This window comes from Vulpes vulpes, chromosome 10, assembly GCF_048418805.1.
Source record: "Vulpes vulpes isolate BD-2025 chromosome 10, VulVul3, whole genome shotgun sequence".
Lineage (NCBI taxonomy): Eukaryota > Metazoa > Chordata > Mammalia > Carnivora > Canidae > Vulpes > Vulpes vulpes.
In genome coordinates, this window is record NC_132789.1 from 5091168 (window position 1) to 5109177 (window position 18010).

An 18010-nucleotide genomic window follows, 5' to 3' on the forward strand; every position below is an offset into this window, starting at 1 on the left:
TATCATTCATCCCCCCAATCCCCACCACTCCCACTGAGATCCGATCATGGTTCATATACGGCCATGCTGCGTTCGCCTTCTTTAATCTGGAGGAGTCCTGTGACAATGACCTCCTGAAGACTAGCTTTCAAGGTGAGTTTTCTTGCAGAAAGCCCCATATCCCAGAATGGCCTGTCTCCTCATGGCGCTGTTTACTTTTACCGCCTTAGGGAGGCTCTATCCTAAGTACCTTTAATGTTCACCCCAAGTTCTCAAACTCAAGTGGGTGCATCAGCCTCCCCTGGAGGGCCTGTGGACACACAGCTGGCCCCCACCCCCAGGCCATGGGATTTCATAGGTGCAGGGTGAGCCCAGGACTCTGCAGCTCTGACAGGTTCTGGGGTCTGCTGCCGCTGCTGCTGCTGATCAGAGGGCCTCGCTGTGAGACCTACTGGCTGATGCATAATCCACTCCATGCATGACGGGAAGGTGGGACATGAGGATCTGGAGTGAACATGAGATGGGAAGACTTGAACTTTTTTGAGGCTCTAAATGTATCCACAGCCGACTGTCTCCCGTCCTCCTAGCACCCCATGCAGTCTGCTGCCTCCAATATGATCAGATTGTTGTGCATCAACTAGCTGGCCACTTCACTAGGCCCAATCATGTATATTAAAACCTTGTCCACGCCAAAGGCACAGTGTTGGGTCCACCCAACACTCACTCCCTAAATGCCAGGGCACTACACTCCTTCATGGTACCTTCCAGAGGCATCAGGAGCATCTGACTGACTGTAGCTTTGACTTTGAAGCTTTTGCACTTAATCCCAGCAAACAATGAGACAAACCAACTGTTTTGGTCTCAGGGCTCCAAGATTTTGTTTCGATGTGTTCTATCTATTTATATCTATCACAGTAGAAAGAAAAGCTAATTTCCAACAAATTTTTTTTTTGAAACAGTGATCCATTTTTCTTAACTTTTATTTATTAAGTGATCTCTACTCCTAATGGGCTCAAACTCACAACCCCAACAATAAGAGTCAAATGCTTGGGACGCCTGGGTGGCTCGTTGGTTTAGCGCCTGCCTTTGGCTCAGGTGGTGATTCTGGAGTCCTGGTATCGAGTACTGCATCAGGTTCCCTGCAGGGAGCCTGCTTCTCCCTCTGCCTGTGTCTCTGCCTCTCTCTGTGTGTCTCTCATGAATAAAATCTTTAAAAAAAGAAAAATAGAATTTCATTGGGGGCACCTGGGTGGCTCAATTAAGTGTCTGACTGTTTGACTCTTGATCTCAGCTCAGAGATCTTAGGGTGGTGAGTTCAAGCCCCATGTTGGGCTCCACGCTAGACATGGAGGCTACTTAAAAGAATAAAATAAGGGACACCTGAGTGGCTCAGTGGTTGAGCATCTGCCTTTGGCTTGGGGGTGTGTGGTCCCACGGTCCTGGGATCAGGTCCCACATCAGGCTCCCTGCATGGAGCCTGCTTCTCCCTCTACCTGTGTCTGTGTCTCTCATGAATAAATAAATAAAATCTTTAAAAATATATAAGAAATAAAAAATAAAATAAAAAGAACTTCATTATGATTTTGTACTTAGATATACCTACATTCTAAGGCTAATTTTTCATAAACATTTTTTTTTTATTAAGTATCCTTAATTTTTCAGGAGTTTGAGGTTTACAGAAAAATTAAGTGAAAAGTATAAATTCATTTTTAAACATTCTTAATTTGCTTAAAAATAATAACAAACCCATTATATGTTAACACAAATAATATATTTTTCATGAAAAATAACTGCTTTCCAAAACAAAACCCCTCACAACGAAAACAGTGGAGATGTTTTGTGTTTTTACAAAAATCTCTGTGATATCTGCTTTGTGAAAAGAGGGCTGGTTCTTCAGATCTGGTTTTGAATCCGTAGAAATCAGATGCCAGCCACAAAACATGGGCCACAGGTGTGATTTAAATATTTCTAGTAGCCACATTAAAAAAAGAGCAAAAAAGAAACATCGATGTTAAGATATTTAGCCCAATGTATTTAACTATTATCAACATGGAATTGATATAAAAAACTATGGAAGCGTGCCTTGAATGCCTGGCCTTGCAGATACCCATGAAGGGCCCCAGGGAACCCCTCCAGGGTTCCTCAGAGCATACTTTGAGAACTACTGGACTAGCCTCAATAACCAAAGCCATGTAACACGTACTGCCATGTTATCAAGGAGTTAAGTTAGGTGACCAGAGGGTACAAGGACCCCCAGGGGGATTTCCAGGTGGGGAGAGAGAATGTTAACACAGGTACGACTCTAATAAGAACTGCATTTCTATGCAGCAAGGGTGGTAAGAAGCAACCTGCCTCCCCTGGAGACTCTCAAAATCCTAAATAGGACATGAGCAACTCTGATGTCCTGCCTGTATCCACTTCCTGGGGCTGCCAAGTACCACTGGTTGAGTGGCTTAAACAACAGGATCATATTTTCACATGGTCTGGAAGGCACAGCATGAGGTCAAGGTGTCAACAGGGTGGTGCCTTCTGAGGTCAGGAGGGAGAATCCATCCCAAGCTTCCTCCCAGCTTCTGGGGTGTGTGGGAAATCCCTGGCCTTCTTGACTCCTGGAAGCATCCTCCTGATCTCTGCCTTCATCTTCACGTGGTCTTCTCCCTGTGGTTTCCTGGGTCAAGGATCCCCTCCATGTGAGGCTGCCAACCACCCTGGATAAGGGGCCCACCCCCATCCAGAGCCCAGGGAGAGCTGGCTCTGTGCAGCTGGATGTAGATGTCCCTCAACATAGAGAATCGAGATTGGGTGGATCCCAGAAGTGCACAACGACGACTTAATTTTGGAGCAGAGCCCCTTCATGAGCCATGGAGTATTTACAAGGCCAGGCACTATGCTAACTGCTGGGCACAAATCATCATTTGGTCCTCACCACATGCTGATGATACGTAGCATTTCCCATGTGGGGACTCAGGCACAGGGCATGATTTGCCCCGGGTCCCACAGCTAGACAAGGGCAGGCTGGGAATGCAAGGAGTCGGGAGCCATCCACTCCCCACACTATCCTGTGTGGTCATAGCACATTTGGTAAGTGGCTCCCAAGACCTCAGAGAAAGTAAACAGCTTGATGAAGGCTCAGGACTTAAATGCATCCTTCTGACTCCTGGACAAAGGCACCACTTCCCAGGAAGAGTGTCTTGAGCCACCAGACCCAAAGCGGGGCTAAAGCCATGGTGTCCATTATGGTAGCCACTGGCCACAGAGTACTTGAAACGTGGCAAGTCTGAATGGAGGTGTGCTGTGTCATACACAGGCTGGATTTCAAAGGCTTAGTACCCCCAAAATGCAAGCCATCTCATTAATAATTTTTCATATTGATCACAAGTCGAGAGGACAATATTTTTAATCTATTGGGTTAACTAAAATACTTTATTAATGTTTTTTTGACTTTTTTAATGTGGCAACTAGAACATGTAACATCAACTGGCTGCTCGGCTAGGGAGGCTCCATTTTAACCAGTACCCTGAAAATTCTGGAGTGGGAAGTTACAGGATTGTGCTCATGGAAACATTTTGCAACAGAATGTCCAACTTTGGAATATAGTGTCCTGCCTTTTGCACACTCAAACTTCTAATCCTAAAAAGCAAATCCCAAAGGCCCTTGGATGTTTTGAAGCTTATGTGCTAAATACGAGGAGAAAACATGACATGGAAGGGAGTTCTTTCACCTCTGGAATGTGCTAGCTGCCCTCGCCCTGAACACCAGCATTTGGGGCCTCTGTGGAATGATGCTGTTCTGATCCTCTCCAGGGTAACCAGGAGGCTGTCACTACTCTAGCTTTCCACTCCAAGTTGCATGCAACTTCGCGCAATCAGGCTTGCTTCTCCTGGGCCCATTGGTGGGGGATGGAAATACCTAGAGTTTAACAATCTGGGCAGGGGGTGAATACGGAGTCCAAGCAGGATTGCATGCAGTTGCTGTATCTGTGTTATGTGTTGACTCAGCTGGACTCCCATGGGGGGTCCTCAGCAGCCCCAGGAGGCTGCAGGTGGCACAGCATCTTGTCAAAGGGTGGTGCCGCTGCCTTGGATTCTCTGCCTGAGTGGTAAGGTGGCCTGAGCTGATCTAAGGCCTCCTACAGGTTGAACTCAGTGATTCAAGGCTGGAGACCGGTTCTGCTCTCGTCAGGGGCTGAAGGGGACGACACCAGTTGTGAACCAGGGAGACCCACCTATGGGGCCCGGTCTCCACTCCATAAGGTGGGAGTGTCAAAGGTGGCCAGGAGGGTTCTGGGAGACTCTGCACATGGCAGGGCTGTACTGGTTTCCCACAGCTGCTGTAACAAATGACCTGATGTGGTACCTTTTTTTTTTTTTTTAAGATTTTATTTATTCATGAGAGACACACAGAGAGAGGCAGAGACACAGGCAGAGGGAGAAGCAGGCTCCATGCAGGGAGCCCGACATGGAACTCGATCCCGGGTCTCCAGGATCACGCCCTGGGCTGAAGGCGGCGCTAAACCGCCGAGCCACCTCGGCTGCCCCCAGATGTGGTACCTTAAAGCCATAGGAATGTACTGTCTCGCTGGCTGGGGCCAGAATTCTGAAATCAAGGTGTGGGCAGGGCTGTGATCCCTGAGCACTCTACAGGGGGTCCCTCTTTCTCTTCCAGCTCCTGAGGGCTCTGGGCCTCCTTGGCTTGTAGCCGTACCTCTCTGGTTTCTGCCAGGGCCGGCTCCTCTCTGTGTGTTTCTCTGTGTAAAAATTTCCCTCCTCTTATAAGGACACCAGACATTGGATGTAGGACCCACCCTAATCCAAGATGACTTCATCTTAACTTGATCACATCTGCAAGGACTCTATTCCCAAATAACTTCAAATTCACAAGTACTGGAGCTTCTGGGGTGCTTTTGGGGGGACACAAATGAATTCATAACAGCAGCAAAGTAGTGGGGAGATGGGCAATAAATACATACACACACACACACATCCTCATGCACGCACAGGACCTTACAGCCGATAAGGGATGGTGGGTGTGAGAACAGATGGGCTTCCTGTACACAGGGTAGTCAGGATGGGCCCCTTGGAGGAGGTGTCATGTACCAGAGAGCTGGGGATGGGAAAGACCCAAGCAGGCAAAGGGCTGAGGGTGCTCTCGGGCAGGGAAACCTAAAGGAGCCAAGGGCTCTGAGAACAGATGTGTCTGAGAACAGGCTGGAGGCTGAGGGCTGGGTAGGGAGGCTGGGAAGATCCCTGGGGCTGGTTCTCAGCAGGAGCCCTGTGCGGATTCCAAGTGCAACAGGAATCACTGGGAAGTTTTAAAGTGAATGACTTGCCTGGACTAATGTTTGTTTGTTTGTTTGTTTGTTTGTTTTAAAGATTTTATTTATTCATGAGAAGGGCAGAGACACAGGCAGAGGGAGAAGCAGGCTCCCTGTGGGGAGCCCAATGTGGGACTCGATCCCAGGACCCCAAGATCATGACCTGAGCCAAAGGTAGATGCTCAACTGCTGAGTCACTTAGGCACCTAATTTTTTTTTTAATCACTCTAAGCAGCACAAGTAGTAATAAAAACAAAAATCACCCTGGCTGACTGGTTGAGAAGGAATGACAGGGGCCCAGAGAGGACACCATGTTAGGTGTGCAGGAAGGGTTAACATGGCAGGTCTGAGGCTGCTCTCTAGAAAGGTGTGTGGGTAAGACGGACTCTTGGCTGGCATTTGGGAACTTGGATTTCTGAAGTGTCATATGGTGATTTATATATAATAATAAGTATATATATTTGGTCTCTATCCCCATTCCTGGCACAGAGTTCCTAAGACCTCTGGAGTTTTATAAAGGATGAGAGCAGGAAAGGAGTCTTGATAATTCATAAGTCTCTTTGAGCCACACCTGAGCATATTCCAATGTGGTGACTTTTGGAAAAGCCCTAAGGATGGGGCTGGGGGCTGGGAGAGCCACCTGTGAGTAGAAGGCCGGGATTTCTGTCCCATCCCCTGTTCTCCATGGAACATAGACTGGTTAGAGGTTGAGTAAATCACTGAGAGCCAAGGACTTAACCAATCATATCGGTGTAACAGAGCCCCCATAAAAACTTGACAGGACAGGTTTGGGGAGCTTCCAGGCTGGGGAGCTCAGAGAACATTAAGGCTCTGTGCCGCTTCCCACGGACCTCGCCCTGCACATCTCTTCCATCTGCTATTCTGGCTTACATCCCTCCATAATAAACTGATAACCTAGTAAAGAAATGGGTTTCTGGAATTCTGTGAGCCACTCTAGCAATGGGTGATTAATATCAAACCCAAGCAAGGGGGCATGGGAACCCCCAATCTAGAGCCAGTGGGTAAGAAGCACAGGTGGGTTTGCGACTGGCATTGGGAAGAGGGAGGGGCAGTCTTATGGGATGAGCCCTTGCCCTGTGGGTTTGCTCTGACACTATCTCCAGATAGATGGGGTCAGGATTCAGTTAAATTTGTGGGACACCCAGTCAGTGTCCAAAGAGAATGAGTTAATTGCTTAGTGGTGTGGAAAAAACACACGTATAGTGGGGAGTTCCCTCCATTCCCTGTCAAGGGGGGACTCCCTGTGCCTGGACTGCTTGCACAAATAATGTAGTTTATGCTGACCACCTGCTTTCCTGTGGGGAGTTGGGAATTTTGGGTGGTGCCAGGCAGAAGGTGCCTAACTAACCAGCCCCTAAAAACACTCTGGGTGCTGGGCCTCTGATGGGCTTCCCTAGTAGACGACACCTGTCATCACAAATGGTTGCTAGAGGAATTAGAGTGTCTTTTCCCCTTTGTTGATGGTGATTTGTGTCCTTGCACTATAATAAATCACAGCCATGAGCATGACCACAATGCTGAGTCCCGAGTCCTCCCAGTGGTTCACTGAACTTGGGGCTGGTCTTGGGGACCTCAACACAGGCTCCTGCAGACTTGCTGGCAACAGAGGTGGCAGCCTGGATCAGGGCCATGTCCTTGAATTCAACAGATCCAGCGGCAACTTCCTGATTGCTGGGGCAGAACAGCAGCTCCCCCGGCAGGCCAGTTCAGCAGTGTTCTGGGGACCACACACTACTCCTTCAGCCCTTCTGATAACTCTGTGAATGCCCCAAGCTCTTTATTAAATCCTTTTCTGGGGGCGCCTGGGTGGTGTAGTCAGTGAAACATCTGTCTTTGGCTCAGGTCACGATCCTAGGGTCCTGGGATGGAGCCCCGTGTTGGGCTCCCTGCTCAGCAGGGAGCCTGCTTCTCCCTCTCCCTCTGCCGCTCCCCCTGCTCATGCTCTCACTCGCTGTCTCTGTTGCTGTACCCACCTCTCTCAATAAACAAATACAATATAAAAATAATACATAAATAAATAGATAATTCCCTTTCTGCCTAAATAACTGTCATAGTTTGTGATGGATCCTGACAACCCAGAAACCGCACCTCTGATCCATGTAGTTTGCCTGGGGGCAGACCCACATGTACCTTACCCTAAATAGCTTCTGTGAATCTCAGTTTGGATGGGCCATTTCTTTATGCAACTGTTACAACAAAAAATGTTAATTTGTGCCTGACTGCCCCCTCCAAAGGGTCCCCTGTGCCACCCACTGCAGATACTGCGTGCACACTTGGAGAACCACTAGAATAAAACAGTGCCTTAAATGAGTGCCCCCCCCCCCCCCCCACCACCACATACCGTCAAGTCCAAGAACATCCAAGAGCTCCATCCAAACTTTCCACAGGGTTTCGACAAACATATCCACCCCCAGCACGAACCTCTCAGTCAGCCTGGTCAGGAACTGCAGAAACAAGAGTATGGTCACTATATCGACTCGGACAACGCCCCATCTCCTAGTCTAGCCAGGCCTGCTGGTTTACATGTTGATGGGAAAACAGAGCCAGCCGGTGATGGAGGCTGCACCAGGAGCAGCCGAGTTAGCCCTGGCACCAAAGTGAGCTCGGCAGGCCAGAGCTGGGTGAAATCTGGTCTAGCCTCCTCCTCTACAGGCCGAGTGGCACACCTATGGGAGACAGGAGGGTCCCACAAAGCTGTTTTGCTCCACCTCTGCTTTCTCCTAGAACCCTCCCGCTCATGTCAAGGTTAAGATCTCCACTTTTCTCTGACTCATTTCTCATTTTTTATCACTGGTAGATTCCATCCTTACCCCATTTCTCTGAGAGCTTGGGTACTGCCATGAGGAACAAGGACAAAGATGATGGTGGTTCTCACACGTGAGTGGCGTCACATCTCCTGGGCATGCAGAAGCGCTAGAGACCCAAGTCCCACCCAGCTTTAAGAGCCTGGACCCTCAGAGGGCTTTGTGAGTTCTCCAGGTGATTCTGAAGGACCACCCGACTAGAGGAATAGGAATCTGAGGTGCAGTCTCATTCACTTATTTTTTTTAATAAGTAATATTCGAAAAAAAATAAGTAATATTCGGTACACATGGTATAAAACTCAAAGCTGCAAATGGGAATTCAGTGAAAAGTTAGGATCCCATCTCACTCCCCATGATGCAAATCTCCTTCTGGAGGCATTGTTGTCACCACTCACCCCTCGGGCCTCCCTTAGATGCGTGGAGTGAGTAATGATAGACAAATGTTCTCGCCATGAGCAGCAGCGAATGTGCAGTTCTGCAGTTTTTCTCATGTGACATGGTCTTGGTGATTACTCAAGCTCAGACTGTATGGAGGTGCCTCATTCTCCTTTCAGATGTTTAAGCAATCCCCTACCCATGGACATGTAGGATGCTCCCACCTGTGCTATTACAGCAAATGGGAGTGACAACACAGCGAGGCCCTGGACTTGGGTTCTTGGACTCATATATGGGCAATAAATGCCTCAGGGTGACCTGGCTACAGCTATTTGAATCCGCCTTCGTGGCTGGATCACTGCCCCAGGACAGGGGAAGAGGAGCAGGGTTGAAACAGCATCCAGGAGAAAGAGGACTCTAATAACCTCCTCCATCCCCCTGTTCTATGGCTTGGCTGAAAGTCCATGTGGCTGGGAGTTCAAGTACCTGGGTTCAAGTTCCAGCTCTGGCTCTTACTGCTAACCATGTAGTCATGGATGTGTATGCGTGCATGGTACATAGATGCATACATCCAATACGTCCCAGAGCTCCTGCTAAGAGATCCATGTACTTGTACCTACCCCATCTGGTTTTTTGAACATTAAGTGGGATATTCATGGGAGGTGCCTTGAGCACCTGGTAAATGGTCAAAATTCCTACTGACATCCCACATTCTCACAGAGCATTGACCCCAACATGTCCTGCAAGGAATCATCCTTTCCTCCTTAGGTAATTGCCCTAAAGGTATTTGTACATGTAAAGACCATGAGGCCATCAGCTGACTGACGAATGAACAAAGGCTGGTCTGTCCATACAATGGGATGTTATTTGGCTATGAAATGGAAGGAAGGTTCACATCAGCGAACCTTGAAAATACAACGCTAAGGGAATGAAGCTGGAATCAAGAGACCATATAGCGTACAATTCCATTTGTATGAAATGTCCAGATGAGCCAAAGCCATAGAGATGGAAAGCAGACCAGCAGCTGCCAGGGGCTAAAAGGTACAGGATTTCTTCTACATGTAACGAAACATCCTAACATTGATATAGTGATGAGTGAACAACTGAACAGACTAACGAGGGCTGAATGGTACACTTCAGGTGGATAAACTGCATGGTATAGGAATTATACCTCATAAAGCTATTTTAAAACGGAAGGGTAAAAAAAAAGGAAAAAAAAAAAAAGGAAGAGCTGGGATTTAAAGAAAAAAACAGGGCACCTGGCTGGCTCAGTCAGTGGAACACGTGACTCATGATTTCAGGGTCCTGAGTTCGAGCCCCACAATGGGGGTGGAGCCTACTTAAAAAAATAAAAACAAAAAACAAAACAAATAAAACCCCACACAAACGAAAAGACCATGTGGAGAATGTAAAAGAAAGCACATGTGTCACAGAAAAGAGGGCAGCTGCCCCTCTCATTGGTGGAGGGAGGAGGCAGGATGCATCTTCACCCAGGTAGAAGTCATATTGGTAATAGTTCAATTAAAACTCCTCTTCATGGGATCCCTGGGTGGCGCAGCGGTTTGGCGCCTGCCTTTGGCCCAGGGCGCGATCCTGGAGACCCGGAATCGAATCCTACATCGGGCTCCCGGTGCATGGAGCCTGCTTCTCCCTCCACCTGTGTCTCTACCTCTCTCTCTCTGTGACTATCATAAATAAATGTTAAAAAAAAAAAAAAACAACTCCTTTTCAGGGCAGCCCCAGTGGCCCGCAGTTAGCGCCACCTTTAGCCCGGGGTGTGACCCTGGAGACCCAGGATCGAGTCCCATGTCAGGCTCCCTCTGTGTCTGTTGTGAATAAATAAATAAAATCTTAAAAAAAAAACTTATTAAAAACTCCTTTTTAGGGGCACCTGGGTGGCTTAGTCGGTTAAGCATCCAATTCTTGATTTCGGCTCAAGTTATGATCTCAGGATTGTGAGATTGAGCCCCACATCAGTCTCCTCACTCAGCAGGGAATCTATTTGGGATTCTCTCTGTCTTCCTCCCCCCACTTTCCCCTAAAAGAACCCTCTTTTTTTTAAAAAAGAGCTTTACTGGCATATTATCTACATACCATTAAGGTCATGTTTTCACAGTGTCCAAGTTGATAGTCTTTAGAATAGTCACAAAGTTACAAAGTTATGCAACCATCACCACAATCTAATTTTAGAGCATGGTCATCCCCTCCAAAGAAACCTGTTAGCAGTCACCTCCTCCCAATCCCTCCTCCCCAACCTAGGCAACGGCTAATCTGCTTGTCTCTATGGATTTGCCTTTCCTGGACTTTCCATACAAACAGAATCGGACGATACATGATCTCTTGCGTCTGGCTTCTTTCACTCATAATGACATTTCCCCTGTTGTACCAGGAATCAGTAGTTCATTCCTTTTACCACCACGTAGCATTCCACTTTATAGATATACCCTGTTTTGTTCATCCTAATGCACAAAGTATGTATGATTTGTACATGTTGGTTTGCAATTGCATAGCAGTTTTTATAATTTGCTCAAACAGAGGAAAAAGGAAGGGCACTATGCTTTTCTAGGAGAGCGCATTGGGCCTTTGAGATGGCACCAGCTCCCCCAGAAAGGGTGTGAGGAAGCAGCTGTTTTGGAAGGAAGAGATACCAGTGCTTACGCTACGAAACTCTCTGGGCCTCAATTTTGTCAGCTGTCAACTGGGTCCAAGACAGGATTGGACATTTGGACCTGTAAAGGCCTCCACATGGGGCCGGCACACACCAGAGACACAGGCGTTGGAGCTGCTAAGGATACTTCTGTCACAACACTTACTCACACAGGTTCTCCAGGTAGGTGCTTGGAGCCCTGCCATCCTTAGGAAATCCTCATGCCCAAACATGACTGGCATTGCTCAGAAGGAAGAACAGGCCCATCCTGAAAACGAGCCAGGGCCAGAGAGGTTGGAAACAGGGAAGGGCCCGCCATTGGTCTTTTAACCATGCACTGGGCCAATTTGCTCTCACCCTGTGGGCTAGCCTGTCGCTTTACCTCCTGCTCCAGCAATGCAGGAGACTTTGGCCTACCTCACCTGGCAAAGATATGGGAGCCCTGAGGAGGATGAACTGTGCTCTCCCCAAAATCCCTCTGTTGAATCCCTAATCCCCAGGACCTCAGAATGTGACTGGATTTAATGATAGAGCCTTCAGAGATAAGTAAAGTAAAACAAGGTCACTAGGATGGGCCCTAACTCAATGGGACCTTATAAGAAGAGGACACACACAGAGGGACAGCCACGAGAAGACATGGGGGCGAGGGGGGCACACAGCCATCTGCACACCAAGGATAGAGGCCTCGGAAGAAACAACTGCGCCAACACTGCGGTCTCCATTTCTAGCGAATTCCTATTGTTTGAGGTGGACAGTATGTGGCCCTGTTAGGGTAGCCGGAGCCACTACCAGGGGGGTTACACCGCAGCCTGGAGTCTAGAGCAATGCTCCCACTGCCTGCCCAGTATGGATGCAGACTCGGCCCCAGAATGAGGGCCTGGCTTGTCCACCGCAGAAGCTACTGTGGATGCAAGAGCAGCGGGAGAGGGAAGAGCCCTTCAACCTAAGGCAACTTGAATCAGGCTGAGAGCCTGTGCCCTTGACGTGTCTCCCCCATGAACCTCACAGTTACAGTCTCATCAAGAGAAAAACAACAGAGCCATGGCAGCTGACAGGCATCCTACAGGACCCCTGGCCTAGGGTTGGTCATTACAGAATATTGCCATGAACTGTGAGTTTTGTGGTCCTGATTTTTGCAAACTTTTTGTTTGTTAAAGATACAGACTAAAATAGTTAACGTGTCTTGTATTACTTTAAAATATTATTAAAGGTTAAAAATTGATTTTTGAAGAGGGGATACATGTAACAAGAATGACAGAAAGTTAAAAAACAGAAGTTGTGGGTGATGGGTGTGGGGTTCATTGCAGGATCCTTTCTCCCTTTGGGCAGGCTGCACAACGTTCAGGATGAAAAGGTAAAACAAGGAAAACTCAGGTGAACAGACTCAGGAGGCCTGCGGCTGTCACCATGGGAGGGACAAAATTACTCAAGCCGGGATTTCATTATCCTCCTCTTGCAGCAGAGAGGCCTGGACACCCACCTCTGTCTAGACAGTGTCCTACATCCCAATCTTGCCTCCCGCCCCACCCCCGCCCCATCACCTCCTGGCTCATGCAAACTAGCTCCAAGGAAAATCAGCAAATGTGTCCTGATGAGCAAGTCAGAGAAGTTTCTGCAGTTTTGAGTTTGCCCTAGCATGTGAAGAACACACCAGATGCAAAGACTGCAAGAACGAAAAATCCTGGGACATATGCACAGATCACAAGTGAATCACAAAAGGGAAAGTCACCCTGATGCCAAGCAAGTACACAAGACCTCTTCGGTAGAGTTCTTGCCAGATAGGTATGTATGCACTCAATCTAGCCACCGGGGAACAGGCAATACATACCGCGGGACATTTCAAGAAAAACTGGTCTAGGGGCACCTGGCTGGCTCGGTTGGTGGAACATGCAACTCTTGATCTTGAGGTTGTGAGTTCAAGCCCCATGTTGGTTGTATAGAGTACTTAAAAATAAAATCCTTAAGGGATGCCTAGGTGGCTCAGCGGTTAAGCACGTCTGCCTTCGGCTCAGAGTGTGATCCTGGAGTCCCGGGATCGAGTCCCGCATTGGGCTCCCTGCAGGGAGCCTACTTCTCTCTCTGCCTCTCTCTCTCTCTCTCTCTCTCTCTCTCTCTCTCTCGGGGTCTCTCATGAATAAATAAATAGGATCTTAAAAAATAAAATCTTTTTTTAAATTTATTTATTTATTAATTTATTTATGATAGACACAGAGAGAGAGAGGCAGAGACACAGGAGGAGGGAGAAGCAGGCTCCCTGCAGGGAGCCCGATGCGGGACTCGATCCCGGGACTCCAGGATCGCGCCCTGGGCCAAAGGCAGGCGCTAAACCGCTGAGCCACCCAGGGATCCCAAATAAAATCTTTAAAAGAGGAAAAAGAGTGGTCTGTCAAGACCAGGTGAGATAGCATTTCAGCTTTACTCCAATGGCTATAATCAAAGACGATGACAAAGTGTTTACAAGAGAAACAGGTATCCTCATACACTGCTGGTGGGAATCTAAAATGGTGCATCTGTACCGTGGTTGCTTGAATGTCAGTTACCGTGTAACCCAGCAATTCCACTCCTAGGCATATACCCCAAGTGTTGAAAACATATGTTTGGTTTGTGTAAACCTGTATGTGAATGTTTACAGTAGCATTGTTCATAGTAGCCAAAAAGTGGAACCAACCCAATATCCATCAACTGATTAATAAATAAAAAGTCATATGAAGAGCTGAGCTTCTGACACATGCTACACCATGGATGAATCCTGAAAAAAGCCAGCCACACCGTGTGATTCCCTTTGTATGAAATGTCCAGAATAGGCAAGTCTGTGGAGACAGAATGGAGATCAGGGGTTGTCGAGGGATGGGGGAAGGGGAATGACTGCTAATGGGTACAGATTTTCTTTCTAGGGTGAAGAGGATATTCTAAAAATTGATTGTGGTGATAGCTGCACAGCTCTTTGAATATACTCAAAGCCACTGAACTTTCCATGACCGAACTGTATGGTATCTGAATTATAGCCCCATAAAGCTGTTACCAAAACAAGGGGAAAAAAAAGGCAATTGGTCTGTGCTATTCAAAAATGGCAATGTCAGAAAAGCTCTCCACACCCCCTTACAAAAAAAAAAAAAGTGAGGTCACCTTGACAAACTAGAGGACATTGAGGAGACATGAAAACCAAATGCAGTGAGCAATGCCTGACTGCACATTAGATTTTTTGGAAAGCTCTAAAGGAAATGTGACTACAAACTGATGAGGTTTTATTGTACTAAATGTAAGGGTTTTGTCCTGGGGGGAAGACAATGGTATTATGGTTCGGTAGGAGAAAGTGTCGTGAGGTTTGCACCTCACTTTCAAATGTTCCTGTGAATGGGCAGCCCCAGTGGCGCAGCGGTTTAGCGCCGCCTGCAGCCCGGGGTGTGATCCTGGAGACCCAGGATCAAGTCCTACATCGGGCTTCCTGCATGGAGCCTGCTTCTCCCTCTGCCTGTGTCTCTGCCTCTCTCTCGCTCTCTCTGAATGAACAAATAAATAAATCTTAAAAAAAAAAACAAACAAAACAAAAAAAAAAAACAAATGTTCCTGTGAAGAAAAAAAACATGTGTGTGTGATGTGTGCATGCACATGTGTGGTATGTGTAAAAAAGAGAAAAACAAGTTTGGGGGATGTGTGAACCATAGGTAGGCCAGGTGAAGAGTTTCTAGCTGTTTCTTATTCTTTCTTTTTTTTTTTTTTTTTTTTTTTTTTTTTGTTTCTTATTCTTTCAACTGTTCTATACTTCAGAATTTTTTCAAATACAAAGTTAGAGCAAGGGGTGCCTGGGTGCCTCAGCGGTTGAGTGTCTACCTTTGGCTCAGGTCACAATCCTGGGGTCCTGGGATCAAGTTCCACATCGGGCTCCCCTAACGGAGCCTGTTTCTCCCTCTGCCTATGTCTCTGCCTCTCTCTGTGTGTCACTCTTGAATAAATAATTAAAATATTTTTTTAAAAAGTTAGAGCAAACATTTTGATTGTGGTGATGGTTTCACAGACATACATACGTCAAAATGTATCAACTTGTCCACTTTCACCTCGCTTTATTTTTATTAAAGATTTTATTTATTTGAGAGAGTGAGTAAGCAAAAGAGCACAAGCAGAAGGAGAGGGAGAGGCAGACTCTCTGCTGAATGGGGAGCCCAATGTGAGCATGGATCCTAGGACCCCAGGATCATAACCTGAGCCGAAGGCAGATGCCCAACTGACTGAGCCACCCAGGCGTCCCTTCAAATAGGTGCAGTCTCTTGAAATCTAACATCAGCGACATCTCTATAAAGCTGTTCAGATGTGGTGGGGAAAAAAGACTGGAAAATATCAGAGTTATTTTGCTCAAAAGACTTTCTTGTAAACAGCTAACAATGCAAGCCTCTTAAAGAACAAAAGACCAACAACTCAACAGAAAAATGGCCAAGAAAGCAAAAGGCAGTTTCCAGAATGGAAAAGGCCAATGGGTTTTGAATAAGTGAAAAGACCATCTATGTCAAACATAAATAAAATTTAATGACACACTTCACTGGAGGAAGTTTGGAAGCCAGCCTTCACATGTTTGGTAGAAGTAGAAACTGTTGTCATTCTTTGGAAAACAATCCAGTAGTCTTTCTCTTGGTGTTAAAAGCGTATATGAAACTGGAACTGGATGTAAAGACAAAAGTAATTTATGTTGTCAAAGTCAGGAGAAGGGCTGTCTTGGGTTGGGGGATGGGGAATAGGCAGGTTGTGACAATCCATATCTAGATTTGCATGCTGGTGACACAGGTGCACTCGGTGTGACAATTCATTATGCTTTATAATTCTCATGCAGAAAAAGTACACCAATTATAATTCAATTTAAAAATTTGTAAATGTGCAGACCCTTTGACTCAGCCATCCCATCTCTAACAATCTGCAGATGAACTTGTCTATATGCACACAGAAAAATCTCTAGATGAAGACCTTTATTGCAGCCGGGTTTGGAGGAGCAAAAGACGGAAAGCTAACAAAATACCAACCAACAGGGGTGGGTTAAATTATGGTATATCCTGATCAATAGTTTGCTTTTTGCAGCCCTCAAAAAAGAAGGAAGCAAAGCTTTATGTACCAATAGGATCTGGTCTCCAAAATTTATTAATTAAAAAAGAAGGAGGAGGAAAAGAAAAGGAAGAGTGGAACAGCATGCATAATGAAAAACAAACAGAAAACCTATGAAGAGGCAGGATCTATCTGTATGCTCAGAATAATCTGGCTGCTCTAGGAAGGAGAATAGAGATGGGATCCGAGGTGGCAAGTGGATTTCTTCTTTTTTCACTTTTGAGCTATTTGAAATGGCATTCCATGCAATTGTGCCCTTATTAAAAAAAAAAAAAAAAAACCACCACCACCACAAATGTTAAGCTTCTTAAATTATAACAACAACAACAACAACTAAAAAGCAAAGAAAAAAAAAACACCAGATCTCAGCTTAGGATTCAGATGCTCCCACAGCATGGGTCCAGCTATATTTTTTCCCCTGTGCTCCCCAAGATCCACATCCCTATGCAGCCAGCCTGTGAACTGGGCCCCAACTTTGTCCCAGCCCTTTCCTTCCCTGCCAACCCACCTTCCCAGACCCAACTCACGCCCCTTCCTCCACCCCCTACCCAATGCCTCCAGGCAGGGCACTGGACCCCCTTCTCTTGGCTCCCCCCAAGGTCTTTCTTGTATCACTGTTGAGCCTGTTTTGTTAAACCCTAGGTCCTGTGTGATATAGCTGTCTCCCTCTGCCCCTTGCTCACTGTCACAGCCCTACAACTGACCTCCCTGGCCCACACACACTAAATCCACTCCCACCACAGGACCTTTGCTCATGCTGTTCCCTCTGCCTGGAACACTCTGTCGCTCTACTTCCTTCTCATTCAGCTCACTCTCCTGGCCACTCTATTCCAGTTATTTCCAATTCTGCAGAGGTTACCAGTGTGGGCACTCCCAGCCCTCTCGCACTGCTTAGCCGGACGGTGGGGGGGAGGGCCAAGAGATTCATTCAACCTTTCCATGCCTTGCTCTCCTCGTCCATAAAAAAGGGAAGATAATAATAGAGCTTCTCTCTTAGAATGGTGCAGCCCATTAAGCTTAAACAAAGATTCTTCTTCATTATTATTGCATCATCTTCTCTTCTTCTTTTTTTTTATTTCTTTAATGGCACTTATCACTCTGATATAATCTTGTTTTATGTATCTGACTTATTTATTGCCTGTCCCATGAAAGGTCCTCAAGAGGGGACATTTTGTCTGGCTTCTGCTCATATAGTAGGTGCCTAAGAAATTTTTAAAAATTGTTATAAAATATACATGCATAAAATTAACCATTTTAAAGTATACAATTCAGTGACATTTAGTACACTCACACTGTTGTGCAATCATTACCTCTAGCTAGTTCCAGGACATTTTCATTGCCCCTGTCAACTAAGCAGTCATGCCCTATCTCGCCCCCCCCCCCCCCCGCCCCTTAGCAACTATTTTATCTAATTTCAGTTTCTATGGATTTGCTTGTTCTGGATATTTCATATAAATGGAATCATGCAACGTGTGACCTTTTGTGTCTGGCTTCTTTCATTTGATTTCCAAGTTTAATCCGAGTGCTTCATTCCTTTTCATGGCTGGATAGTATTCCCTGCTTGCACAGACCACAGTTAACCCATTCATCAGTTGATAAACATTTGGGTTATTTCCACTTTTTGTCTAATGAGAAAAGTGCAGCAATGAACACTCATGCACAAGTTGCTTAATAATTTTTAAAAAATAAATGAGTATATCACTCTCCTACCAGATGAAACTGCTTCTTATATAAATATCTTCCACCACTTACTAAAGGCTTATTCAGTACCCAGTATTGTAC

At 46.4% G+C, this 18010-nt stretch overlaps 1 protein-coding gene across 1 annotated transcript in view; it reads right to left on the minus strand.

Moving 5' to 3' along the window:
- BRI3BP (BRI3 binding protein) overlaps positions 1-18010 on the minus strand; it is a 29501-nt gene that overhangs the window by 8777 nt on the left and 2714 nt on the right. Inside the window, exon 2 of the mRNA XM_072722670.1 lies at positions 7656-7758. Within this exon, the coding sequence (XP_072578771.1) occupies positions 7656-7758 (103 nt within the window). The remainder of the gene's footprint in view (positions 1-7655; positions 7759-18010) is intronic.